Source organism: Gavia stellata, chromosome 1 (assembly GCF_030936135.1).
Source record: "Gavia stellata isolate bGavSte3 chromosome 1, bGavSte3.hap2, whole genome shotgun sequence".
NCBI lineage: Eukaryota > Metazoa > Chordata > Aves > Gaviiformes > Gaviidae > Gavia > Gavia stellata.
The window spans coordinates 12,009,514-12,036,189 of record NC_082594.1 but is presented as its reverse complement, the minus strand read 5'-3'; the positions used below and the strand labels follow the sequence as shown (position 1 = coordinate 12,036,189).

At 41.2% G+C, this 26,676-nt stretch overlaps 2 protein-coding genes across 2 annotated transcripts; both read right to left on the bottom strand.

Annotated features, from left to right (window-relative positions):
* Positions 1–1,549: 1,549 nt before the first annotated feature.
* On the bottom strand, positions 1,550–14,589 carry MED17 (mediator complex subunit 17). Its single transcript, XM_059818864.1, has 12 exons — positions 14,358–14,589; positions 13,842–14,008; positions 13,262–13,481; positions 11,883–12,019; positions 11,698–11,782; positions 10,451–10,603; positions 9,503–9,633; positions 8,293–8,477; positions 7,576–7,713; positions 6,450–6,567; positions 3,947–4,106; positions 1,550–2,062 (listed from the first exon to the last, which is right to left on the bottom strand). Exons 1-12 carry the CDS (start codon positions 14,587–14,589, stop codon positions 1,857–1,859), a joined length of 1,932 nt encoding a protein of 643 aa, XP_059674847.1. The 3' UTR covers positions 1,550–1,856.
* An 802-nt stretch (positions 14,590–15,391) lies between these two features.
* On the bottom strand, positions 15,392–26,339 carry C1H11orf54 (chromosome 1 C11orf54 homolog). The gene is made up of 9 exons (XM_009809555.2): positions 26,254–26,339; positions 24,478–24,601; positions 22,291–22,389; positions 21,262–21,335; positions 20,373–20,474; positions 19,251–19,427; positions 18,352–18,501; positions 17,647–17,763; positions 15,392–15,579 (listed from the first exon to the last, which is right to left on the bottom strand). The coding sequence occupies exons 2-9, from the start codon at positions 24,533–24,535 to the stop codon at positions 15,406–15,408; spliced, it is 951 nt and encodes a 316-aa protein (XP_009807857.2). The 5' UTR covers positions 24,536–24,601; positions 26,254–26,339; the 3' UTR covers positions 15,392–15,405.
* Positions 26,340–26,676: the final 337 nt, after the last annotated feature.

The window sequence follows — 26,676 nt, the reverse complement described above, 5'->3', positions numbered from 1 at the left end:
CAACACAACAGAAGTCCTCTTTTTCTTTTCAGAAGGGGACAAATCTACAACTATGAGACCCTAATAGCTCCACAGTGATCCTATTACTTGGTAGTGAAGAGCTTATTTGACAAAAAGGCTATCACTACATGCAGACCTGTCAATTTAGGTTAAGAACAATGAAGTGTAAAGACACATTTAAATTTTATACGCTCATCTTCTAATTATTAGTAAGAGAAGATTTGTTGTGTTGCCAAAAGTCAAAACAGCAAGGAACAAAACCCCTCTCTGCTGGCCAAGCAATATGGGACCTGGCATCACAGGTGCTGCGTACAACTCACCCATCTTTCAAGAAGATCAAGAGACTATTTTCAACTAGTATTGTTTCATTTTTGTAAGTTGTTTTGGGTAACTCAACAGAAGCTGAAAGGAAAACCTTTTCTCCTCCATAGCTCAGCTGCACAGAAGCAAATACTTCAAGGAACTGAAATAACAAGATGTTCCACACTGGCAAACACCAGCATAAGAACAATAGCTGCTTTGGATGCACACTGAGCAGCAGCTTGCCACAAGCAATTGCTTAATATATATTTCCTACAACTATTCTTTATTGCTCAAGAATACAGCAAAATAACAACATACAAGTATGATGTTCAATTCAAACATGTTCTGTGTGCAAGAAGTTCCCATATATATACACACACCTCATAACACACAGTATGGACATAAGTCTGAACCAGTTCATACAGGCAGGTTTCAAAAAGACCTTTAGCAATTAATTGTCAAACAAAAGAAAAGCTTTGGGCAATAGCTTACTAGAAGCTTCAAGAAGGCTACAGTTACAACCAAAAAAGACAAAAACACGACTCTTATTTTAAAAGAACTCAAAAGAGCTGATCTTCAGGAGGATATTATTGTTTCCCTGGATGATAATCAGTGACAGTGCGGAGGGGGTAAGGAACCAACAAGTGTGGAGATCCAAGGTCTACTGGATGAGAGTTACCTGCTTCTATCCAGACATGAATTTACACAAGTTACCCATGAACTCAAATTGTCAGAATTTTGCAAGCAGAGTAAGACCCTTTCTTTCCTCCACATGCTTGCAAAAAACAAGGGCAGAAAACACAAAAGTAACCAACACGACATAGGCTCATCTACAGCCATCAGAAAGACATTTGCCACAAGCTGTGACTTCTTAACGCTCTCAACTTAAATCACTAAGTAAATATATCTCTCAAAAAGAAATGGGTCACCCAGAAGCCACATCAATATACAGTTAACACAAACAAATCCCAACACAACAATGTCATGCAGTGAAGACTGCTCCTTGAACCTTAAGTTTTCTTTAGCCTTAATTCTTGACAAGGAGCTCTGCTTCTCCTCTGTTGTCCCACTTCTAATCAAGTAAGTCCATTAGCTTCCACAAGGATACCCGCTGCCTGTGGTATAAGCCACGGAAAGGCTTATCGATAGCACAACTCAATTCTAATAATTTTTGTCTTTCAGAAATATTTGCAAAGCTCTATTGAGAAAAAGTAGGAGAAAGGGAATGACTCTGAGTAGACACCTGTCATGTACCAAAGGCCTACTGAATTTAATTTTATAAAAGAAGAATACATTAATTACTCAGCTATGTTAATCTAGACAGAGCAATCTGCAGAGATACAGCTGAAAGGAACTTTTTCAAAGAGTTCTATTTTATATGTCATTGAAAAAAGTTTTATTACAAACATTGCAATGGACATAACTGTACAGAAAATAAATTTGGGTTTGCTTTCTTGTATTGCCCCATAAGTTCCGTCTCCCTTTGCTGCGCGGGCAGTGATTGTTCGCAGCACAGCAATGACTCAAAGCCCCCATGGAAAGGTGACAGATTATTAGCATGGAGTTAGGGCAGCCATGAGGAGTTCCATTTTATAGACAAAGTTACGCCCTTCCATTTTATTCCACTGCACTTCCTTGAATGGCCCTCGAAGATGATTCCACTTGTTGTCTTGCAGTACATCGCCTTTGGGGAGATCCTTGCACTGACTCCGTGGAAACTGAACCATAACTTTGCTGCCACTTTCCGGTCCATTACGTACTGTGATGAACAGAGATTTTCATGAGCATTTTTACACTGCAGAAACTCATATTAAATATCCTTCCTCATGTATGTTATACATTATTCCCACTAAATTCCAAACACGCTGAAAGCAAACAAGGGAAATTACCTAACTTTTTTTTTTTTTTTTTTAAGTCTTCCTCTTTGAATTTTGTCTCTCTCATCTCCCACTTCTCTATGATTTTGTTCCTTTAGCACTGCATGTTCTTGGTCAGAGCAAACCAGAGAAATATTTGACAAAAAAACCCCACACATACACTTCACAAATGCATTTCTTTTTCCCTAATGATGCCAGGAAGGGCAAAGGTTTTTTTGCCAATTCTTACCTTGCGCGTATTCCCCACCATTCTGTTGAAAAACGTGATCAAAAAGATACTGTTTCCAGTGGATTTATCTCAAATGGACATGAGCAAAGTCACTCAGGACACTTGTTGCTTTTAATCACAAAATTCTGCAAAATTGGTGGAGGGGTAGTGGTGTGGATGGGTTTTTGTGTTTTGATGTTGCAGGGTGGTGGTGTTTGTTTGTTCGGATTTTAAAAAAGCAGTTAGGGAGAAAACACTTAGCTTTCCTCTCACCTACCAAGCTAGCCTTCTATAAAGAGACGAGTACCAGACTGACTGAACTTAATTTCTCATGCATAAATCGATGCTGACTATTCCCCATCACCTTCTTCTGCTTAAATGTTTGGAAACTGCCTGTGGGACTGGTTTTTTGCCTCATCTCCCCAGTAACTGCATTACGGCTGACCAGACTGTAGTTCCCCAGATTCTCCTTCTTGAATACAGGATGTGACATCTGCCTTCTTCCAGTCCTCAGGAACCTTTCCTGATCACCATGACCTTTCAAAGATGATAAAGAGTGGCCTTACAATGACATCAGCAAGCTCCCTCAGCACCCATGGATACATCCCACCTGGTCCCGTGAACTTGTATATGTCTAGTTTGTTCAAAGGTTCTCTAACTCGATCCTCCTCTACTGAGGGTAAGTCTTCTTTGCTCCAAAATTTCCCATGGGTCTCAGGTACCTGGGATTCCTGAAGGCCAGTCTTAAGACCAAAGCAAAGAAGGCATCAAGCACCTTGGCCTTCTCCATGTCCTGTGCCACCAGGTCCTCTCCCCATTTAACAGCAGGCCTACGTTTTCTTTAGTCTTCCTTTTGCTGCTAACGTACCTGTTGAAGCTCTTCTTGTTGCCCTGTACGTCCCTCACTAGCTTCAACTCCAGATGGGCTTTAGCTTTCCTGTCCCCATCAATGCATGCTTGGACAGTCTATCTTCCTCCCAGGCCAATTGATCCTGCTTATAGTCTCTTGCAGCTTCCTTTTTATGTCATGAGTTTAGTCACGAGCTCCCTGTTCATCCACACAGATCTTCTGTCACTTTTGCACAACTTCCTGCACATAGGAATGACCATTCTTGAGCCTGAAAGAGGTGATCCTTGAAAAAAATGATCAAGCAGCTCTCTTGGACCCTTCTTCTCTGCATCTATAGAATAGGATGGTATCCCATAGGCTTCTTCCAAGAAGATCCCTGAAGAGACCAAACTCTGTTGTTTGCCTTGTTCCCTTCTCTCAGCATCTTGATAGTTTATGTAATCTATTTTTCCATGCTAATTCTAAGAAATATTTTCAAGTCTGTGTAAATTAAATCAGGTTTACATTAATCGGCTTACTGGGCAAAGTACTGATTCTATTTAGGTGTCAATTCCATACACAAAAGGGATTGTTTCTAGAATATTTTGCTATAAAGTGACATTATTCTATGAAAGTCCAGAGACTATGTCAGAAAGAGACTTACAAAGCCTGTAGAATTTGCTTAAGAATTTTAGGATTTGTCCATACATTTGCAATAGAAAACGCTACCTGAAATGGCATAGTCTCCATTTGGTGATGCTACAGTTATTGCTGATGCATTGCCAATACTCTCCACCGGCCCCAGACCAACATGATTACTGAAACTCAGCACATGCCATCCCATAACTTTTGCAAGCTGCTGAACTGCATGTACTTGGTGCTGTGACATCTGAAAGATAACAAGAAGTTCGTCTTCTGTTCAATATTTACACACCACAGAAAGAATTGCTTACTGGTTTTACCAAGCATTTTTTCTTCTGCTGTACAGTAGTTATTTATAAAGTGACTTTGTCTTATAAGTTCTCTAATTTCAGAGGAACTTTTCTTTTTTAACATATATGCTATATAAGTGTCAGCAGAGCTTTGTGTTATTTGAATTTAGACTAGTTCCTTTGCAGACAGAGACCACTGTATTAAGCACACTATGCAGTTAGATGAATTTCTCATAGGTATATGGGCTTCTGCATTTTATTTAAGTATTGCTTTCAATTTACAAAAACCTTTATTGAGGTCTCAAGAACTAATTCAAGTGATACAAACAGGATTTTGAAATAATCCTTTCTTTGAATGGAAATGAGACCTCTGCTGTAAAATATATAAAATCTGTGACAGTATTATCATAACAAACTCAGTGGGGGGTGGGGGAGGGGGATGGATGTTGAGGTTCTCAGACGCACGATTACAGAATCACAGAATGATAGGGGTTGGAAGGGACCTCTGGAGATCATCTAGTCCAACCAACCCGCCAGAGCAGGCTCACCTAGAGCAGATTGCACAAGAATGCGTCCAGGCGAGTTTGGAATATCTCCAGAGAAGGAGACTCCACAACCTCTCTGGGCAGCCTGTTCCAGTGCTCTGCCACCCTCCAAGGAAAGAAGTTCTTCCTCATGTTTAGATGGAACTTCCTATGACCAAGTTTGTGCCCGTTACCTCTCGTCCTGTCACTGGGCACCACTGAAAAAAGACTGGCCCCATCCTCCTGGCACCCACCCCTTCAGTATTTAGAAGCATTGATAAGATCCCCCCTCAGTCTTCTCTTCTCCAGACTCAAAAGACCCAAGTCCCTCAGCCTTTCCTCATAAGAAAGATGTTCCAGGCCCCTAATCATCTGCGTAGCCCTTTGCTGTACCCTCTCCAGCAGCTCCCTGTCCTTCTTGAACCGGGGAGCCCAGAACTGGACACAGTCCTCCAGATGCAGCCTCCCCAGGGCAGAGTAGAGGGGGAGGATAACCTCCCTCGACCTGCTTGCCACACTCTTCTGGATGCACCCCAGGATGCCATTGGCCTTCTTGGCCCCAAGGGCGCATTGCTGGCTCATGGTCACCCTGTTGTCCCCCAGGACTCCCAGGTCCCTTTCCACAGAGCTGCTCTCCAGCAGGTCAGCCCCTAACCTGTACTGATGCGTGGGGTTATTCCGCCCCAGGTGCAGTACCCTACACTTGACTCTGTTGAATTTCATAAGGTTCCTCTCTGCCCAACTCTCCAGCCTGTCCAGGTCACCCTGAATGGCAGCGCAGCCTTCCGGTGTGTCCACCACTCCTCCCAGTTTTGTGTCATCAGCAAACTTGCTGAGGGCACACTCTATCCCTTCATCCAGGTCATTGATGAATATATCGAACAGGACTGGACCCAGTACTGACCCCTGGGGAACACCACTTGTTACACACGTAGACTCTGTGCCACTAATCACAACCCTGTGATCTATCACCATTACTGCTCAAGTGTAACCACTGAGCTTTAACAGCTTAAAAGTTTAAATGATAATGTTTTTCTGTATCAAGACTTAATACTTGTAACAAGGAAGTATCTAGCCTGTTCAAGCAGTTCTCTGTGAACAAGCCTGAAAACACTTGACCAAAAAGAGATACCCTCAGCAGAATCTGTTTCAACTTGTTTTCTGTATCGTGGAGTTTCGTGTAACTGCAACCGGCCAACCACTGTTATTAAAGACCTACATTTTGACTATTTATAATGCATAGTAGGGAGACTGTCACTTCTGACTAAAACCAGCAGCTTGCTCTAAGCAATTAAGAAAACAAAGTTCACTCAAATATCAGCTGATTTAGTAATGGCTGATGCAAAGTGAACATTAACAAGACAATGTTGAAATTACAGTAATTATGGGCTCATTAAGATCTCTACTCTAAACAGGACTTGGTTACAGTAAGTTTCATATACTGAATACCTTATTGTCTGCTATGACTCTCACTGACTTGTTCTGAAGTAAGCAAAAATCTTAGTGCTCCCGTAATGAGTGGCATAAAGAAATGTATTAAATGGGAGGAAAAAAACTATTTTTACTACTGACCTTAGTAAAAACTGGCATTATATTTTAGTAACAGTTGCTAAAGTCACTATACAAATATACTGAAAAATTCAGTCATCCATCTTCCTATTTTCACTATCTTTATTTGAGTTTTCTAACTTTTTCTACATAGATGAAGGTGGGAGTTTAACTACTTCTGTTTCCCAAACACTTCAAGAAAGGGAAGAATCATGTACATGAGTCTACCTGAGATAAAAGGAAATCCTGCAGTTCTTGCTCTTGATGGGACAACGTAATAACTCTTCCATCTCTGTGCACAACTCTGATCTGTTCAACTCCGATGTTCAGCTGTAGTTGAATGGATCTTTGAAGACAAGATGCATATTTATTCGAAATGCATTACAACACTTAAGAAAACAGGAAACTAAGAACACAGAATCCCTCCCATTCGTTGACAAGAACTCTAAGATGAGGATGGTGCAAAGCCTATAGAATACAACAGCAACTCCAAACATTTCAGTTTCATCACTCACCACAACAGCTCCCTGTATACCTCAGGGGACATACTCTGTGGCATGTTCCCAGACCTGGTCCACTGCTTGTTCAGGTCAAGGCACCTCCTGAGGTGCCTCACAGCTCCCTGCCTGCCACTGTGCCCAAGTTTCCTTCCAGAAGTGCAAGGGAAAATGGTGTGTACTCAGGGCCTGTTCCATCCTACAGCCAAGACTTGGGCAGCATATGTACTCTGGAACTGAGACTGCAGGTTGCAACAATGACCACAGTCTGCTCCACACTGTGGACACAGCCAGAGAGGACTGCTCAAAATGGAAAAAAACAACAACTGGGTCATCCACTGTCAACGCATTAGTTAATTCACTGCTGGTCAGCATGCAGACATTTGTTTCTGGAACATGAAATCTCTTATGTGGATGACAATGTGCATAACTAATAGCATGAATTACATGACTTCCACATTTCAGTACCTATGCAACCAAGCTACGACTGAGCACTTACTAGCTCACCATGACCAGACTGGAAGTTTACAATCCAGCACACACAGTGATACCTTATATTCAGCTATTTCTATCCAAAGTAAATCCCCCCTTAAATGGGCACTTTCACCTTCAATTTCTTCTTTGAAAAGAAACTGTGATAATCAACAACTTACTAAGTTTCTTCACTAAAGTGTAAAGTGGGTGGAGAGTTTTCTTAGGGTGCCTGTTCCCTCCACAACTCAGAAAAACACTCGCACACAAATAACGGGCTCCTACTTGTCTGGAGAGAACCTAAACTTGTAAAACACAACTTGAATACACTCTGCCATTGCTGCATGCTTCTACAACTAGAAAGATACGTGCATTTTCATACTTACTTGCATATCTGTTCATACCCTTGAGAAGTTATTAGAACTTTAACACTGGATTCATAAACATCGTTTATATTGGACCAGTGGGCCTGAATCTGAGGATCCTCAATACGACTAGCCAGACTGTCAATGGTTCGAGCAGTTCTAGAAGATAAAGACATATTCCAGCCACAATAATCTAGACAGTTTGTGCTGTTATCTTGTTTAAAGGAAATTAGTAGGTTATTAGTTCGGGGTTTTTTTTGTGACACACCAAAAAAAAAAAAAAAAGGCAGGCAAATTTAACAGAACAGTGTGGATCAAAGTTCTATTTCAGCACCATTCTGGTGCTAATGAAGCACACTTGTTTACTCTGTACATTTCACATACATTCTGCAGAAGTATTAAAGGGGTATTACTCGGTATCGGCTACTGCACAGCAAAGGATACTGAAAGAGATTTATGCAGTTTAAGAAGAGTAGGGACAATTATCAGCAGCCTACGTCATAACTGTCACGGAGGTCTCAAAGAAATATGATTTTTTTTTTCCTTTTTTTTTTACTAGCTGAGTGTTATTTGCTCATATTTCATGATATGTTATCGGTTCTTAGCACTTAAAAATGAAGACTATTTTAACAGTAAAGGAAGAAGTAGCTAGTTTTAAGAACACTGAAAAAAGATCAGTTGTATTCTACATAATGGTACATTTTATTGTAACTTTAACGAGAATAGCTTGCGACCTACCTGCGTCTCAAAAAGATATGTTTTGCCTGCTTTATTATCTTTTCCAGAAGACCTTCATTTGACTGTAAAGAACTGATATCATTTTTGTCAAAAGCCTGGGGTCCTGCAAGTCTCATTCTCTTATGGCCAAAAGGCGCGCTAGCTGGATGTGGCATCACTGTTGAGCTCAGGGTTTGCTTGTGACACTGCAATAAAGAACAGATATAAAAGGAAGTGACCAAATAATGTATCTGCAAGAAATAATATGCATATTACAATATACTGCTTCACACACATCAGGTTTTTTAAGTGTACATACTTTCAACAAGTGCGACTTTTTTACTTTATAAACTTGACAGCACTTTACAGCCAGTTTTACACTCATACTTTGCCTCCACTGTTTATGCACATCTTTCAAACCTATGTAAAGCAATTTTTAAAAAAAGGTGCTAGCAAACAAGAATTTGGTAGTATGGCAGTAGCTTCTACTGGTAAGTCTGCCTTGTATACATCTCTGGAGACAGACAGAATGGTCAAACAAAAATAAAGGAAGCATTTTAGAGATTAAAAAATTGAGGTACAAAAAGATTTAGCAACCTGTTCAAAGTCAAGAAAGGAAATTCACAACAGAGCTGGGCACTGAGCCAAAGTTTCAAGAAACCTAGTTCAGTGTTTAAAACACTGGACTATTCCACATGACTGCATGACTTGCAGAGCCATGCTCTAAGGAGATGAACACTCTCTGGAACATGGTTCAACAACTGCTTAGACATCTAAAATTGTGCTCCTTTCCTGAACAGATGCAACCTCAACCTACTCCAGGTCCTTCTGCTAGATTATACGAGAATCTAAAACACTGAAGCAGAGAAGCGGATCTTAAAAGAAGCAAAGTTATGGTAATTGATTGTTCTTTCTTCATGGGAGTATAGTCTGAACAGGTGCTCACTTAAAGTACTTGAGAAGCGCTAATCAGACACAAAGAAGTGAGGGAGACTGATGAGCTGTACTGGTAAAACCTTGCATTGCTTTTCTGAAGTGAGAAGCCAGGCCTCAGGTTAAAGAACTCCATAACCACCCGTACATACTAAAACTGAACGGTAGGTTGCCTTACACAAATGGAAAGAAAGTGACTGTCCTCTAGTGGCACTCGGTTGTTACGACAGCCGCACACTATGTAGAAGTCTGAACAAAAGCCCAAAAACTCTTCAGTACTTGACCATAAATGCATTACCTCTCTGATAAGTTGATGCAAATTATGTTCCAGAACATAGAGATGATCCTCCGGATTCTGTTTTTCAGAAGCGGACTTTTGTGATTTTTTGTCATTAGAAGAGTGACACAGAGAAATAGCCAACTGCAAACCTGTACAAAGCAGATAAAAAAAAAAAACACACAGGACAGTGATAATTTTCAAGCAGGCTACTGAGAACTGCTTTTTTCTTCAAGTTTTATAGTCAACAGTTTTACAAGCAGTATTCTCCTTATCAGAGAAAAATCAAAGAATGATGTTGGAGAGTACAGCACCAAAGGCAAGACTTGCTACTCACTGCAGTGTTGACAGGCCAACTAATAAATCACTAGGTGCATTTCACACCAATTTCTATGACTCAATCCCACACAAAAAGAAGAGTCCCCAGGACCCCATTCCTTCCCCAACAAAGGAATGATTTACCATCACAGAAATTTTAAGCAATCCAAAAACATTCTTCACATGATACAGTCAGTTGTGTACCCCTTGTGAGAACAGAGGATTCACCAGCCAACTGAGCCATCTTCATGCTGTTTAATTATCCTCATTGAAGAGTATTAACCTCCGTTCTTCTGAAGACCCATTAACTCAAGTCTTAAATTTCACCTGCATGCAATCCAGGAGCAATGACTTATGCACAGCTGCAAACTGCAATGTGCACATGGCATTACAGTTGACAGCTTTAAGTGCTACTCACAAACACACAATCACAAAGAAAAACAATCCAAAATCCACACAATAAAATATGAGTAAATTACAAAGTAAAGTGTATTAGTTGAATTTTTCTATAATTAGCAAGCAAAATTCAAATTCTGGGAAATTCTGTTTTTCAAAACCTTTGAAAAACAAGGAGATTACCTCCCCCTCCCAAATTTCAGTTCATGTTTAAGCAAACAATCGTAGGTTAAGAAGTCTTAAAAAGTTTCCTACCTGGGAAAGGCTGGGAGATTATCTGATTTTTCACAACAATGTGAGGAATTTGTGATTTAATTTGAACAGCTTCTCGTGACAGCTGGGCAAAAATTTCTTTACATAGAAGAACATTCTGTGCAGTCTCCAGCTTTGTCTGCCAGTGTGGCGAACCTGAAAAATATAAATCGACATTTGCAGAAAGAAAGAGTAAAGAGAAGCTACAAAGGTAGCTTCAGATACTGTGTAGTAGCTATGCATAATCGCTAAGATAAGGTAGTCAGTATCTTCTATCCAAACTGAGTATTTTCAGAATTTTATCTCAGTTAAGCAAGCACTTTAAAGATACCACTAGTGCATTTTACTTCAATTTTACATATATGTATACTGTGAACTGCACCTCCCTTCTGGAACTGCCTATTACAATCCCAGGCCTTTTGTGAACTCTGCTTATGAAGCCCTGCTTCTTAAGCTGCAATTTACTTCCAATGATGCTTCTAGCTTTATTAAACTTACTCTACAATAAACCACCAAATAACGTTAAATTCATGTATGTGCTTTCCCAGGATTTACAGGCCCAAAATTCTTGGAAGATTCTGGTCTGAGTAAGTACACAAGCTCCACACTGTACCCTGAATACCATATGCTTAACACAACATCTTGTCTATATTCAAGACAACACAAGCATCAGTGTCACAGATCACTGTGAAATAAAATCTTGCCAGTTCTTTTTAATCCTACAGGAGTTAAGGATGAATTTTTAATCCCAAAGGTTTTCACCTTCAGATACTGTCACATATCAAACGAATCAAGCTACTATCTGCCAGGTGAGCTGTTGGTAATTAATGCACATGCTGCCAGCAGACTTTCAGATTCAGAGAACACATAGGAGCCACAGAAAAAAATGACGCATTTTGGGCAAAGTTAGGAGTGAACGGACATGTAGTCCAGTTGAGCCACAATACTTTGGTTTGCTTTTGGTTATGTGCTCAAACTTTTAATGACTGTTGAAAGGTGCTCCAGAATACCTGAAATACAATCCTAGTAATTTTATTTCAGAAACTGAGTAAACACATATGAAAAACTGAAGGAGTACACTTTGAAAGCATTATCTTTCCAAAGCCCAAGCAGCACCTACGCAGAAAATTTCAGTTTAAATAAGAATATTCTTGTTCACTCTTCTTTCATGCTAGAATTTTTAAATAAACATAAGATGCAAACCCAGATCTTGAGCATGTGCTCAGAAAACGACACGCAGCTAGCTATACCTGGTTTTGATTTTGGCATGGGTCTTTTAAAAAGATTGACCGTCCCAAGGTCACCAATGTCTGGAGCTTGTTTCTGAATAGAAACCTAGGCAAAAGAGAACATAATTTGATGTTTGTTCTTTGTTGCAAGCAGACAAATAACAAAACAAAACCCATACTATATTATTGAAGTTTCTCTGGCAAACCTTTATATAGGCTGATCCTTCTAAATCACTTGGAATTTGAACATCCAAAGGACAGTAATCCTCAGGTATCTTTTTATCCAGGTCAATGTCAGTGTTCTTTATCACCTCAAATGTGCCATGATGAAGAAAAAGGGAACCTAAGAAAGGAAAGACAAAGACATAAATCCTATAAAGCATCTTCTGCAAATAATGAAGCTTATACCTCCATTTTACAAGAATATGTATTTCTAAATCTCCATACTTGATAGTTGCACTTGACCCAAATTTATTCATGAATTCTTAAAAAAACAGGTCAATTAGAAAGCTCATTTCAGCACATCAGCATCTCAGTGCTCCAGTGGGTGATGTGTAATATTTTACAGTAAGTTAGCATGTAGGATTTAATAATTATGGGAGAGAACCAACAGTGTTTCAAAATGGTGTTCGCAGAAGCAAGGAAGGAGAAAAAAAGGTATTTGGTTAAAACAAGATAAAAAAATTAATTGCCCAAAGTTTTGCAAGCAATTAGCTTAAGGTGCAACACCTCTACTGATTTAAAGCAACAGTGATGATGGTTGGCTTGCTATCTTAAAACTACAACAGTGTTCTGTCTGTAAAAACCAGCCATACAGCCAGTCATTCAGGTGGGACTGATAAAGGCAGATGCCCACATCTGTCCTAGTTGCATCCCTTTTACATCCAGGGCATGGTTCATCAATTTTAGCACAATCTTCTAAAAAAAGACATATCCTGGGTTACATCTACAGCTTCTTCATGAACACAGGATTAATAACCCTAAATTTAACAAGGACGACAACTGGAGCCCAATATAACCAGTTCAGATGCCTGCTTTGTATCTACATCTAAAGTTTGGTGAGGTTCTGTATTCACTCCTTCACCCCATAATTGGCTCTAGTACTCTGAGCTGGTTACCCTCTCTTACTGTAATCCATGAAATAATGCATATTCTCAGTATCATTTTGCACAAACATAGGAATAATAGGTATAATAAATCTGTCTTCACCCAGAGAAAAATGCAAGATGCTCCTCAATCTTTTAAAAATGCTTGACAGACCAAATATAGATAAAAGCCAAAGATTTACAACGTCTACCTGTCAACTGATCAACTACACTGTCAATGCAGAATTGCTTCTGTAAAGGAATCTTTACTAGAATCCTACACAGTCAGCACTTTCTAGGTTGAGGATGGCAGGATATTTTCCCTGATAACAAACCAAGTGTTCTCCTTTTACAATTCTGTCTCATAACTATAATAATATTTTATTATCTGATATTATTTGTTATTAAAAATATTCCATCTGTTTTTCCAGTTACAAAAGAATTATTCGCAAAAATATAAACATCCATTCTCGAGAAAAACAGAAGACCCTACTGTTTACCTGCACTTCTGTAGCTCAGATCGCCAAGAATTTTGTCTCCCACTTTTCTCAGCTTCCAGTGTTGTCTCAGTCTTAGCAGTTCAGAGTTGAAGTCTCTTTGTCGCTTATTTTCCTGGTTTTCTGCAACTGATTTGGATAATCTTTCTGCACCTTTCAACAGGATTTGAGCTGCCCCAGCTAATGACTTCTTTTTTGAAATCAACTGTAGAAACTGAGGATTCTAGTAACAAAAAAAGACAAAAAGCTACTTGCACCGTAATTCACAAAACATTATTAGTGGAAACTAATGGACAGTGACTGATAACTTGTTTTTGCTGGATGTTCAGCAACTTACGTAGAATTACTTTCACACCAGCATTATCTAGCCACAAGTAGCATTTTGACGTACAGCTTCAGCAAAGAAGCCTTTGAAACCCACCTCACCTCCCACTCTCAGCCTTCCCCGACCCATAAAGCACTCTACCAGCACATCACAAGGAACAGTTTAGTAAATCTCGTTATGTGTCACACACGAAAAAAAACAGTGAAATAAAATCTTCAGTATCAAGTCCTAAAAACTACACAAGTGGGTACAACATACCTGTTTTGGAGGAAGGGGATCCTGCACAACTGGATCTAGAGTCATGAACTTTTTATCCTTGACAATACTAAGAACATCATACAACACACACATCTCAGTCAAGGCGCTTCTTAAGTTGTTCCTCACTGAATCCCAAGGCCAGAGGGACGGCTGAAACTTTACTAACCCTAAGAATAAAACAAAAGAAGGGAAAACAAAGGATTGCAAAAAGTAAGGCTCCTTCTTAAACCACATAACGGCATGAAATACAACATAACCGCACGGTATCTGCATCTATCTTTTTCCACTCTAGCACTGTAATCTGCTGGGACTCGGTCACGAATATCCTGACCTGTTCCACGGCCAGCTGCGGGAATCCACGGGGAAAGGCAAGCCAGGCCCATGCGCCTGTGGGGGTGCAGGCCGGGCACCGCCACAGCTCGGCAGGCTGCCGTCAGCTGCAGCCCGGCGAGGGCTCAGGCTCCGGGCCCAGCCGCGGGCCGCCTGACAGGGAGCCGCGGGCCCGCCGCCCCTCACCTTCCTCATCCTCCGCCTCGCCCGGCTCGGCCCAGGCGCGGCCCGCCGAACCCGGCTCGTCCTCCTCGGAGCCGGAGCCCTGGCTGAAGTCGATGCGCTGCGCCAGGCGCGCCAGGTTCTGGGACATGGAGAGCGGCTGCAGGTAGGTCTCGCTGCCATCCAGCCCCACCTCCTGCACCTGCTTCTCGCACGCCGACTCGATGCTGATGCGCACCGCCGGCACACCCGCCATCTTGGTGCGACCTCCGACCGCGGCTGCCGGGCGTGCGCGCGCCCCCGGCGCCGACTACGGGTGCCGGGCGGAGGCGGGGCCAGCGCCGGGCAGGCTCGGCTGCCTCCGGAGGGCGCTCGGGCGGGGGCGGAGCCGGCCCGTGAGCGGCGGGCGCCGCGGCGGGGACGGTGGCGAAGGGCAGCGGCGGGCGCGGCGCGGCGCGGCCGGGGTTTGCTGCTGCGAGACGTTTCCACGGCCCATGAGAACAGACGGCCGCCGTCCTTCTCCCTCTCTCGCCGCAGGCACACCCCAGCCGGGTGCACTCCTCGGAGGTGGCCACGCAGCTCTGAGCTGCCGCAGTTTTCTTTTACGGCGTTATTTTTAACCCGAAGTTGGTTTAATTCCCCGTTCTAAACGTAAATTCACTTCTGGTTTCCCATCGTCAGCTACGAACACCCAGGAAGCTCAACCGAACAGCAAAAAAACCCCCACGATAATACTACAATGAAATGACCGTTTGAATTCAGTCGTAACAAGTTCAATTACACGTACGCTCTGAATTCCTCGCTTTAGGATTTTAGGATTTCCTGTGTTGGAAGAGACCCACGAGGATCACCAAGTCCAACTCCTGACTCCACACGGGGCAACCTAAAACTTAAACCCTATAGCTAACAGCGTTCTCCAAACACTTCTTTAACAAATTAAGAAGTCGGCAATTGACCGCTCTCGTATTTATTCTTGACTATGATAACTGTGCATGATTAAAAGCGTTATAAAAATCAGCATTTGTATTTTAGAAAGATCAGATCGCTACGCCTTCACCACAGCCTCCCTGCCTCAGTCTCTCCCCACGAGGTGCGTCTCCTGGGGCCTGTCGATGCGGAAGAGCAGCTCGGCGGGCAGGAGGTACCCCAGGTACTGCACGCTGTCGGGGCTGGTGTCCTGATGGTAGTGCCCTCCTTCCCCGTGGTGGCTGAAGCAGTGGGTGTGCTCCACACGCAGGTCAAAGCCCTGTCAGCAGAGAAAGGCGTTCGTGTGAAACGTGGTTACAAGTCCTGGGATAGTCTCTCCTCTATACTGCGTGTTTCCACGCATCTGAGAGCCCGCTCCAACCATTAAGCAGGCAAAACTTGCAAGATGCTTGTGAAACTAATAAGACAAAAGAGGAGCTGTACAGGCTTTACCATAGGACACCAAAGAGAAAAGAATTTAGAAACCCTGACAGCCCCCAACTTTTGGTGTCAATCTCCCAGAGATTTCCCTTTTTTAAACCTTTCTTTCCATTGGGATTAAATAAAGCAGTCACACCAAGGAACTCCTGCTAGAAATCAGAACCCTTTTGCACTGACTGTCACAGACCCATGTGATAAAGGGACAATCTCTACTCCAATTCTGAGAGCCAGCTTAGATGAAAATGGGAAGAATAGCGAATAAAATAACAACTAGCACACTAAATGGTGAGATCACCTCCACCAGTTTTATATATCATAGAATCATGGAATAGTTTGGGTTGGAAGGGATGTTTAAAGATCACCTGGTTCAATACCCCGGCCGCGGGCAGGGACATCTTTCACTAGATCAGGTTGCTCAGAGCCCCATCCAACCTGACCTTGAACACTTCCAATGATGGGGTATCCACAGCTTCTCTGAGCAACCTGTTCCACTGTCTCACCACCCACACTGTAAAACATTTCTTCCTTATGTCCAGTCTAAATCTACCCTCTTTCAGTTTAAAACCATTTCCATTCTCCTGTCACTACAGGCCCTGGTAAAAAGTCTCTCCCGATCTTTCTTATAAGCCCCCTTTAACTATTGAAAGGCCACAATAAGGTCTGCCTGAAGCCTTCTCTTCTCCAGGCTGAACAACCCCAACTTTCTCAGCCTTTCCTCACAGGAGAGGTGCTCCATCCCTCTGACCATTTTCGTGGCCCTCCTCTGGACACGCTCGAACAGGTCCATGTCTTTCTTGGGGCCCCAGAGCTGTCTGCAGTACTCCAGGTGGTGTCTCACGAGGGAGAGAATCACCTCCCTTGACCTGCTGGCCACGCTTCTTTTGATGCGGCCCAGGATACAGTTGGTTTTATGGGTTGCAAGAGGATACTGACGAGTAACGCCATGACATTTGAATGCCATCTTCTACTGCTGTTTCTGTAGTGACACTCAAACATATCCAAAACTATAGGCTTAGTCGAGTGCTGTTGAGCTTGCAGTGGATACAGATGGGAGTAACCCAGCTGCATCGACTACACAAGTTGCATTGGTTCTGAATGGAGCAGCTGTTGATGGCTGTTTTCAAAGTACTCATCGGTTCATTCTGAGAAGATGCACACAATTTAGCCTTAGGTCAAAGGCTGCCACATAATGACACAATAAAGTCACACCCTTGAACATATCCAAGACTACAGCATGTTCCATTTAATTCTGGAAAAAATGGTTTTTTATATTACTTATGTCTGCATTGTTGTTTATAAAATAGCCATGTTCATCTATGATTTCCTGGTTACTTTTAAATAAATAGTTTTCCTAATGATGAACATCTTAATGGCTTTTGAAACCAGACTGGTTTTTATCCTGAATTGTTTGTTGTTGAATTTAGTGCTTGTGAAAGATGCTAGATAACTTTCTAGCATGAGGCTTTGCAGACTTTAATTTGCACTGGCAATTACGAGACACATGCTTCACATATTTCAACACATCATTAGCAGAGACAGTTGTTATGAAAGTGAACTACATGAACATACAGCTGAACAAGCTTCCATGCTCTTGATATTTCTCCTGGTGTGGCCAGCAGTGAATGCAAGCTATGCAGTTGGGTTTGGGACGCAAACACTTGCACACTTGCAATTGGAACTGAACCATTAAGCTCAATCCACTATCAACAGCCACTGGGTTTCAGAACCCAGATCTAGCCTCAATTCAAACCAGTGACAGAAATGAGAACCTTCTATTTCATTACAACACCTCTGGAAGCATTTAACACAACATACACACACTCCTGTTCTTACAAGGAAAATCACATCCAAGACAAAATTCATTACAAGCCTCAGTTTTGCACTTAGAAATGAGAAAGAGACTCACTGGATCTCTGGAAACTATTACTGGCTGACAAATCAGTGGAGCCTTCATTTCAAAGAATTTGAGCCAGTTATTCACATCCTCATCGGTATTCAGAGGACAGGCAGAAAATTCTGGAGGCTACAACAAAAATAAAAGCTTTATAAGTGAAAGGAAGACACTTGTATCAAGACACTTTTTCTCTAGCAACTTTTCTTCACTTTTCCCCTCCCCACTATTCTGTCCACATTCCTTCTTGCCTAGAAGCAGCTCACCAGTGCCCATTACTGTGTTTATGCCAGAAATAGAAGTGACTAGAATATTGCTTCTTTCATTGCACAGGTAGTGGGAGAACTATTGAAGTGAGGATTCTCCTCCTGGTACATTTTAGAAGCTCAGTGATTTTTAAAAAGTCTATTGCTTCTTATAAGGATCATCTCAGTTCATGTATTTCATTTCAATGCATTTTACAATAGTTCTACAGTTCTTTAGCTGCCCACGGATTTCAAAAGAAAAGATGACGGTATTAAGGTCAAGTAATACAGCATCACTAGTTTTGTAACCTGTTTTGTAATGTCAGCTCCTTACTTTAATACACTGCTTATCCTAACAGTTTACGCATACATTTAAAAACACAAAACAAAGTCAAGGCACTAAGATGTTACACTCTGATTTATACTTCTGTTTTCAGAAGGATAAAGAAAGTTATATGAATTGAGAACAACTTACCATAATGTGAATCTTTGCTTTCCCCTTCTGAATGATAAATGTACCACCCATCCCAACCGGCTTTTCTCCATAGTGTTTCTCTAAAATTTGCCTCAGACAAGACACAAAGTTAAGTTCCCCAGTTCTTCCATTGGCTTTCACTTCAATGACCTGGAGAATAAAGTTCATTTGTCACTGCTGTCTCCTGCTGCAACAGTCTGTAAAGGTCTGTGAAAGCTGCTCTGACATACCCCCAAGCTTATAACCCAAGATTACTTTTTGGAAATGTGAATTTCCCTGCAGGAGCTGCTCCGCTTGCATCTTTCCAGTACCTGACCAACTCTCTTTCCTGACTTTTTGTTCAATGCGAGCTTTGCCTGTAAAGGGTGCTGGGCAGCAAGTCATTTACCCACATATGACACAATGGTATAAGCAACCTCTTTCTGTCCATCAGCTGGCTTCCACTCTGTTATAACAAAACTCTTGGAAACAGAGACGACTGCTCAGTTTCCATGCAGTAGTCAGGTTTTTGACTGCTCTGCCAACACCTCTTTGAGCTAGCTGTGTTGGGGGAAACCCTTTTACAAAAAAACAGACAAGTGGCCAGACCTGATTTACACCAGTACACTGTACAAGCATTACCTTAAATCACTGCCAGTTTGGACTGGATTTGGATGGACAATTTATGATGGAAAAGTTTTAGTAAACTAATACTTATCCCTCAAAAATTCAAATGCCTCTCTTTCTCCACCAATTCTTCCCCTCGTTTACTGGCATCCGTTCCTTTAGTTTGAATATTTATTTCATGGAATTACTACTTCACTATCATCACAGAAAACTGATAGGAGAACACTGAAACATGAGTTTCCCTTCAGCCACAAAGCTCTACAAGCAAAGTCACCTTTGATCCAAGTACGTACCTTACCAGGTTGTCCCTCACTGGCATAAAGGTTGGCCAACAGCCCAAACTCGCAGTCAGTATATTTACTGCTGTACTTCTCAAGCAGGCACCCTTTATCTGCAGGATTTATCTGAGCAATGTAGCTCCCATTTACAGCAGGCTTTTTTTCACTCTTAGTTTGAACAATAGGAATAAGCTGAGAAAAAGAACATGTAAGAATAAGTCAAGTAAGTCAATAAGAACATGTAAGAGTCAGTCAGATGAACAGAACTCACATAAATGCAATTTAAGCTTTGGACCATGATCCCAAGAAATAATCTCCTTCGTCACACAGCTGTCTCTCAGGATGAGGTCTGTACTGGTAAAAAAAATGCACTAATATTGTAATGTAATTGAAAACTCCAGAAAACAGCTTTACTTTTTCCAGACAGTTAAATTCAATGTTATGTGAAGATGAATGCTAGTGTCAAAAAAAAAAAAAAAAAGTCTAACCATTGAGATCTGAGGCCTGCATGCAAGTACTGGAATTCTATGTAATACTTTCTCAGTGTACAGTAACAACCACTATTATAGTGGCCCAAATTTAATGCTGAAATGGACTATCTCATTTGCCAATAAATCCATCAAAAGGAGATAGCAAGACCAGAGGTTTATGCTTGAAAAGATTCTGGCCAACTAAAGCCTCCACAGGCAGTAGTTTTCATCCCCCATCTCTCCTGCAGGTGATCATTTTGTATGTGGCATCTTTAAAATTTACAATGGTAAAACAGAGCCATCCAAGAAGGCAAAAGACAGGGAGTATTTCAGAGGCATTCACCAGTAACTTTGACAAGCATTTCTAAATCTTGTCATTAAAACCTCTGGTTGGGTCTTTGTCAATCAGTTTCAAAAAATCATGTTTCTTGCATGCTTCAAAGAAATCACATGCTTCCTGCAGAATTACAAGTTAAAAATTAATCTTTATTATCTCAATAGTATGCACCTCATTGGATGGCCCTCATCTGAATTGCTTCTGATGTGTTTTATGTGCTTTTGGCATGAACAGTGTTTATTAAATGTTTTGTTGTAAATGGGAAATACCCAGCATGATACTGCTCTACTATTATGATACTTCCATGAACCATCATGCTTATTTACTGACCTCAGCATTTACTCCTAGAACCTTAGATGAAGCAGCTCCAGCTCCAAGAATGAAAGCTCCAGGCAGCTCTATGTCTTTTGCAACTGTATTTAGATCGTAAACCTGCAGAAGAGAAACAATCCTTTGATTTTGGTGTGGTGCTCTGATTCGGAATTGTCATTCTGTTCACTGTAACCTCTGGATGCATTTAATTTTCAACGCCGTCAGTAGTATTTTGGATAATTAGGTTAAACACAGTTTCTGAACAACACAACATTTGGTAGTAACAAATTGGGTACATGTCCACTTGTTTTCTGAAAGTTAGAGTCTGCCTGTAAGTTCCCCTGCCATTTTACCCAAAAACTGAATTATTGTTCTTATTGAAATTTATATTTGTGTAAAATAAAAAATGGAAGTGAATATCATATAGAGACAGATGGGGTGAGGTGTCAGAAAGAAGGCATGATATTCTTGGAAAAGGACAGTAATGTGAATCCAGTGTTGGCCTGAAAATGCAAATACAGCCAGTTTTCACAAAGCAGCATGGCTGTGACTTGAAATCACAGGTATGCAGCAAGCCATATATAAACATTCAGACAAGCCCCTTGTTTAATAGTTCCTTCCGTGGCTCCTGTCACAGATGGTATGTTTTCAAAACTATCTTTTATTTGAGGGCAGAAGATGAACCATCAACCACGATATGCTATTTTGCTACGATGTGTAAGATTTCCTGACATAGTCTATGTTTAACACACATCAGAATCAATCTCATAAAACACTGAAAAGTAAGTCTCTTTCACAAGTGGAATCTTATAGTATCTGTTAGTCCTTAGTTTTGTTTATATTGCAGCAAGATATTGCTTTTCTTTTGACAAATGTATTAAACCCCATAGCTACAGGAAAAACTCACTTTTTCTTTCTGTACAACAGGTATGAGGTAAGGAACACCTCCCACATCTGCAATTCTAGGCTTTCCACAGATTCCTGGAAGAATACAGCCAGTTAGCTTGGTAAAATATTTTTTCCTAATAATCTTAAATGAGCATGCAGTCTAACCCACCAAAAAACTGGTTCCTCAAACTTCAAAAACCCTTTGAGAACACTATTTCCCTAGCATGCTTAGATAAAGTGTTGCACTATTAAGAAGTCCAAGGACAGTAAGCCCTAAAATCATTCACAGCAGGATTTAATACTAGGCAACCTGTTGTAAAATTAACATTCTCTAAGCCCAAAAAAATATTACAGTGGGCAACAACTGCCATTTGCCAGTTCTCCAGTAAGACACCCTCACCACACAGTGGACACCCCCACTGGGACTCCACTTGCAAAATTTCAGCAAAGCTGGATGCCCAAGTCTCAGGACAATTCATCCCACTTATTTGGACATATATTTTAAGAAGGGATGTATCACCTTCTGGAGGTGTTTCCTTCACTACATTGATGACAGAGGGAACTCAGATGAGTAGCACAGATGACGTCTGCCTTCCAGACAGCTAATGTCAAAGATGAATCCCACTCAGAATAAGACACTTTCACTTCACCGACATACATGAATGGCAAGAATTTAAAAATGAATGGAAGTGCCACTCCTTAGGTTCAGATGGGGATTGGCATGGATCTAAAAAATTTCTCCGTCTGGAAGATAACAACTTAATTTCAAAACCTTCTCAGTACACTAAATAAAGCTTATGTAAATATGTGAGTATTGCAATCACAGGTTAAGAAAAAAAATTATGACAAGTACTTGGTAATGACTTGTCCTTGTTCATACATCAACTAGGAAGCAAATCCAAAAATAAAATGTATCTCTCATCTCATGCATATTCTTTACCTAAAAAACAATTTAAGCTCTCCCAACATCTTTAGAAGATCAAAACCAAGTAGGATCAGGTAGAAAGAACTGGAGAAGTCTTAGTGAAAGATGGGAATTCTAGGTTACCTTTAGCAGGAAAGTTGAAGGGTTCCTGAGTCAGATCCGGACAGTCTACAACAGAGACTTGAGCATCAGCAAAGTTTTCTTTAAGCCCTTTCTGCAAAACTATAATAAAGAATAATGGCAAGGTTATTGGCAATGGAAAATTACCAAGAGCTTGACAAGTTACTAACAACAATAAATAGGCTTTTAGGCTTTCTTTCAGCAAGATACATTAAAGAATTTATGCTTATCCTAAGTAACTCCATTGATTTAAATGTTACTGTCTGTAGGCACTTCCTGAGTCAGAGGTTCAGAGGAGAGCAAAAGGTTGTTCAGATAATTGTTAGCTACCACAATAATTCATTTCAAGAATTTTAAAAACCTTTTAATTGAAATACAGTAACTGACTGCACCTAGTAGCACTAGGAGCAGCACAATGTGAAGTAACGTGGGTAAACTTAAACCACATTCAGCAGTGGTTTTGCTTCACAAGAGCAGACAATTATGATCATGGTCAAATATTATGCGAGAGCAAAGAGGGAAGTAAGTTTTAGCTGAAGTGACAATCAGTTCTTTAAATATAACTAGACTGTTTTCAATAGCTTGATTATAATCTCAAACTGTCTCTGCTGTCTGGAAACTTCTGCTGTCAGAGGATATTGCCTGTCATGTTTACATTCACATGGAGATTTTCTGGCAAGTGCCACTGTCAGTACAAGACAGGTAATGAACTGTGCTGATGATAACAAACAGCCCCAAATCTCAACTTTTGGGTTTCCTTCATGCCAATGTTTTTAGGCTCAAAAACTGCAAAGTCACTCAAACAACAAGGAGGATTCTGACTCTGACAAGTGCACTGTTTGGAAACAACTTCCAAACCTTAACTGAGTGTGGGATTGCTTACACATACACTACTTCAAATATCATGTTAAAAGGTCCAAGTTCTTTTATGCCTGGGGGTCTGCTTTGACAGATATCTCAAACTAAGGAACAGATAATCCAGTCTGTGATCTCAAATCAGGCAGTTCCTTATTTACTCAGAAGACCTTCCTGTGCCTTTGTTTCCTCCAATCAGGATTTCAGCCATACCTTACTTCTCTGGAGCAGATTTACCGAGCTGTTGACCACAAGGGTCAGTAGAAGGTACTTGGCAGGTTTCTAGATACATCTCAGTACTTTCTGGTAAGTGGAAAAGGACAATAAAAGGGCAATCCTCAAATTATACTCAAGAGCTGAACAGCAACAAAATTCACAGCTTACAGGAGGTCCTCAGGACAGACAGAGGGAAAAAATGGAAAATTCTGCTTCGTGACTCATTTTTTCTGCTACTGCTTTAAGCTGTTCTCTGCTGTTCTTTGCAGAGCCCACAGATGTATAGCAGCCCTGGCCTATTGCCCCAGCCTGACAGCTACTGGGTGAGAAAAGCACAGAGAAACATCCAGGGAACTGCTGGGACCACACTTTCTCAAAGCAGGGAAATGTCAAACTGACACAGATTTGGGAGAGTGGCAGACTGAACTTGAGGACCTCACTGAAAGAAAAAAAAACCTTTAGTACATCTGCTGCAGGACACAGACTGCCAGAAGGAATAATGCCATTCTACTAGGGCAAGGAAAGAAGGTCATGACCAGGTGGGTTGGACCAAATTACCTCCAGAGGTCCCTTCCAACCTCAACCACTCTGTTATTCTGAGCACATTTTGTGAAGACTTTGGAAAGAAACAAACTAGATAAAATGTTTCCTGCAGCCTCGTTCTAAGGGAATCACCAAAAGAGGAGCCAACTAGTTTCAAGTAAGGGGACCTGCCATGCTATACTGCATCTTGTCAGCTGTGTTTTGAGTAGTCCTGAAAAAGAAAGAAATACAGGAGGGTAGAGGAGGACAGATGATCCCATATGTGTAAATAAATTCGGTCTGTAATTGTCAAACTTTCACAACCCATACACTAATCTGCAAATACAGCAGACAGTTTTAAAGGTTTTGAGAGCCTGTTTGTGTGCTTAAATATCCTTAAGATCTGGGGGAAGAGTCATTGTTTGCTTTAAGGAAATAATAGCTTAAAGAAAAATAGTGCTTTTCTTGACATCTCAGTGTGCTAAGAGCAGGAACATTCTGCATGTACTAGCTGTAGAAAGCTTTTGACAAGAGCTTTAAGATAAGTTTGAAGAGTACATTACAAGTTTGTAAAAAGTTATATGCTGCATGACTTACCCCCAGCAAGCTCCTCCAGACTTGGAACGTGAAAAGCAAACTTTTCGACTTTGGCCATTTTCTAATTGGTGCTGATTTCTTCAGGTAAGAAATTACAATATACCACACTGTAGGAGTGACTGATCTGTCAACAAGGATAATAGTTTAACGATTAAAACAAGTTGTTTTCAATAGGTTACTTATTTTTCAATTTCACTCAATAATACACAGACAACAGTAGAGTTGTAGTTCTGCCATCAAAGGAAAGACAAACAGCTTCAATATTAATAGCAATTTTCTTATGAGCTTTGGAAGAAGATGTGTCTGTCAGCTCTATAGCTGGCTCAGAGCATTACATATGCTAGTTCTCAAGCTTACAGCTGGGTGTAGGCAAAACACATCCTACACTGAATCCAGTTCAAGGGACAGGTCAGGAGATTTATCTGTCCTTTGTAAGCCTAGAGTCATAATTTATTTTTGAAAGAGAACTGGGCTTTTCTGAGCACATTAGCTGCCTCCTCAGGTCTTCCCTACCTTAACGTTTACTTTTCCAGCATTGGCTATGGTGGACTTTCAACCTCAGCTGTGACATGGTCTCCAATTGATTCTGGGCACATGTTTCCCCTTACAGAGGGGAACAGCCTAGCAGCAAAATAGGAAACAACAGCAGCAAGTTTTGCAGTATCAGGCTTTGTACGGGTACAGAGCCTGTAACAAAAAGTTTTGTTTGAACATAAGTTTAAGAACCCCTTTACAAATGAACTATATTTCAGTCAGCCTTACAACAGCAAGTCAACTACTAGGGCAAACCACTAGCTCAGGGCAGAAACAGCTGATGATACGCTACCTATAAATCAGCCACAGCAATCATTAACACCTTAGGCACATGCTTGCTGCACACAGCAGAAAAACAAACTGGATCCCACTTACCCAGATGTCAGGCCTTGGAGGAAAAAAACAAAAACCTAATTACAATCCCAGACCTGACAGAGCTTTTGTTAGGAAGGACTATGATGTGAGCTAGCTGTTTATGTATACTTTTAGCTTCTATTTTTAAAATATCCTAGCTTTTATGATTGTCAGAAATCGTAACTGTCCTTATACCATCAGCCTCTTGAGTCTGCGTAAAGGAAAAAAACACAGCAGAAAAAAAGAAATAAAAAGAGTTGAGAGATCATAGCAGTCACCTAACTGAAGTCTCTGAGCTCAAAGTTCAGCCACTCCAAATTACTGCTGTAGCAAGCAGTAGAGAAAGGGAGAAAGACAGCTACCTTTGTATAGTAATTCTCATCTTAGTTGGTCTTATCCATCTCCGCAGGTGACTCTCTCCCTCCTCTGGCTATGGAGGAGAAAGTAACAGGCTGGATTTGGTGCCTCTGATAGAAGCCTAGTGTCAGATGGAGTGAATCATACCTCAAGACTTTAAATGTGCACGGAACACAAGTAATGGCGTAATTAGTCAGAGAAAGAAAGTGAGGAGATGGCTTTGGCGGCATTGTTTTAAATCATCCTCATCCCCTCAAGAGCTTTTTGACACGTCCGGAAGGAGGCTGTGCCAGCACTCAAGACATTGGTTGAAAATGTCCTGAAACAGGCTAGAACTGCTGTTGTGCAAAAGGCAGAGGCAAGGCTTGGACACAGTTCAAATAAGTAGGTTCAGATATAACACCTAGACCATCACCTGCTGTTTCAAGGACAGTAGTCAGCTCCCCACAATCAAGAAAGGAGGGAAAGACTGTGGGATAAGCTTGATGTACCATAATAAACCCAATCTGATTGCTAGACAGTAGTCCTTACCAGGAAGGACACAAAAGAGAAGTAGATCCGTGAGTCACCACCACAAGGAGAGCATTCACAGGGGAGTTTGTGTGGTGTGGGAGAGGGAGAACCTGAAAGGAGACAACAGACAATTGAGATCCACCATGGAGGGGTGGAGCGACATTGAATTACTACAGAAGACTTTCAAAAAAAGAACAAAAATGCTAAAGGGATGATAAGATTATTAGAGCTGGGATGGTGCAACAAGAATGGAGAGAACAAGCATCTAAAAAGACTTAAAAAAATCTACCTTTTTGAAGCAGGAAGAAAATATCAGAGAGAGTAGTCAAGGGCCAGGAGAACGCAGATGAAATGGGAACTGTGATATTAATGGGGCGGGTTGTCTAGTATCAAAACCTGAATTAAGACTAGTTTGGAGGGTAGAAGCCAGAAAGGGGAGGT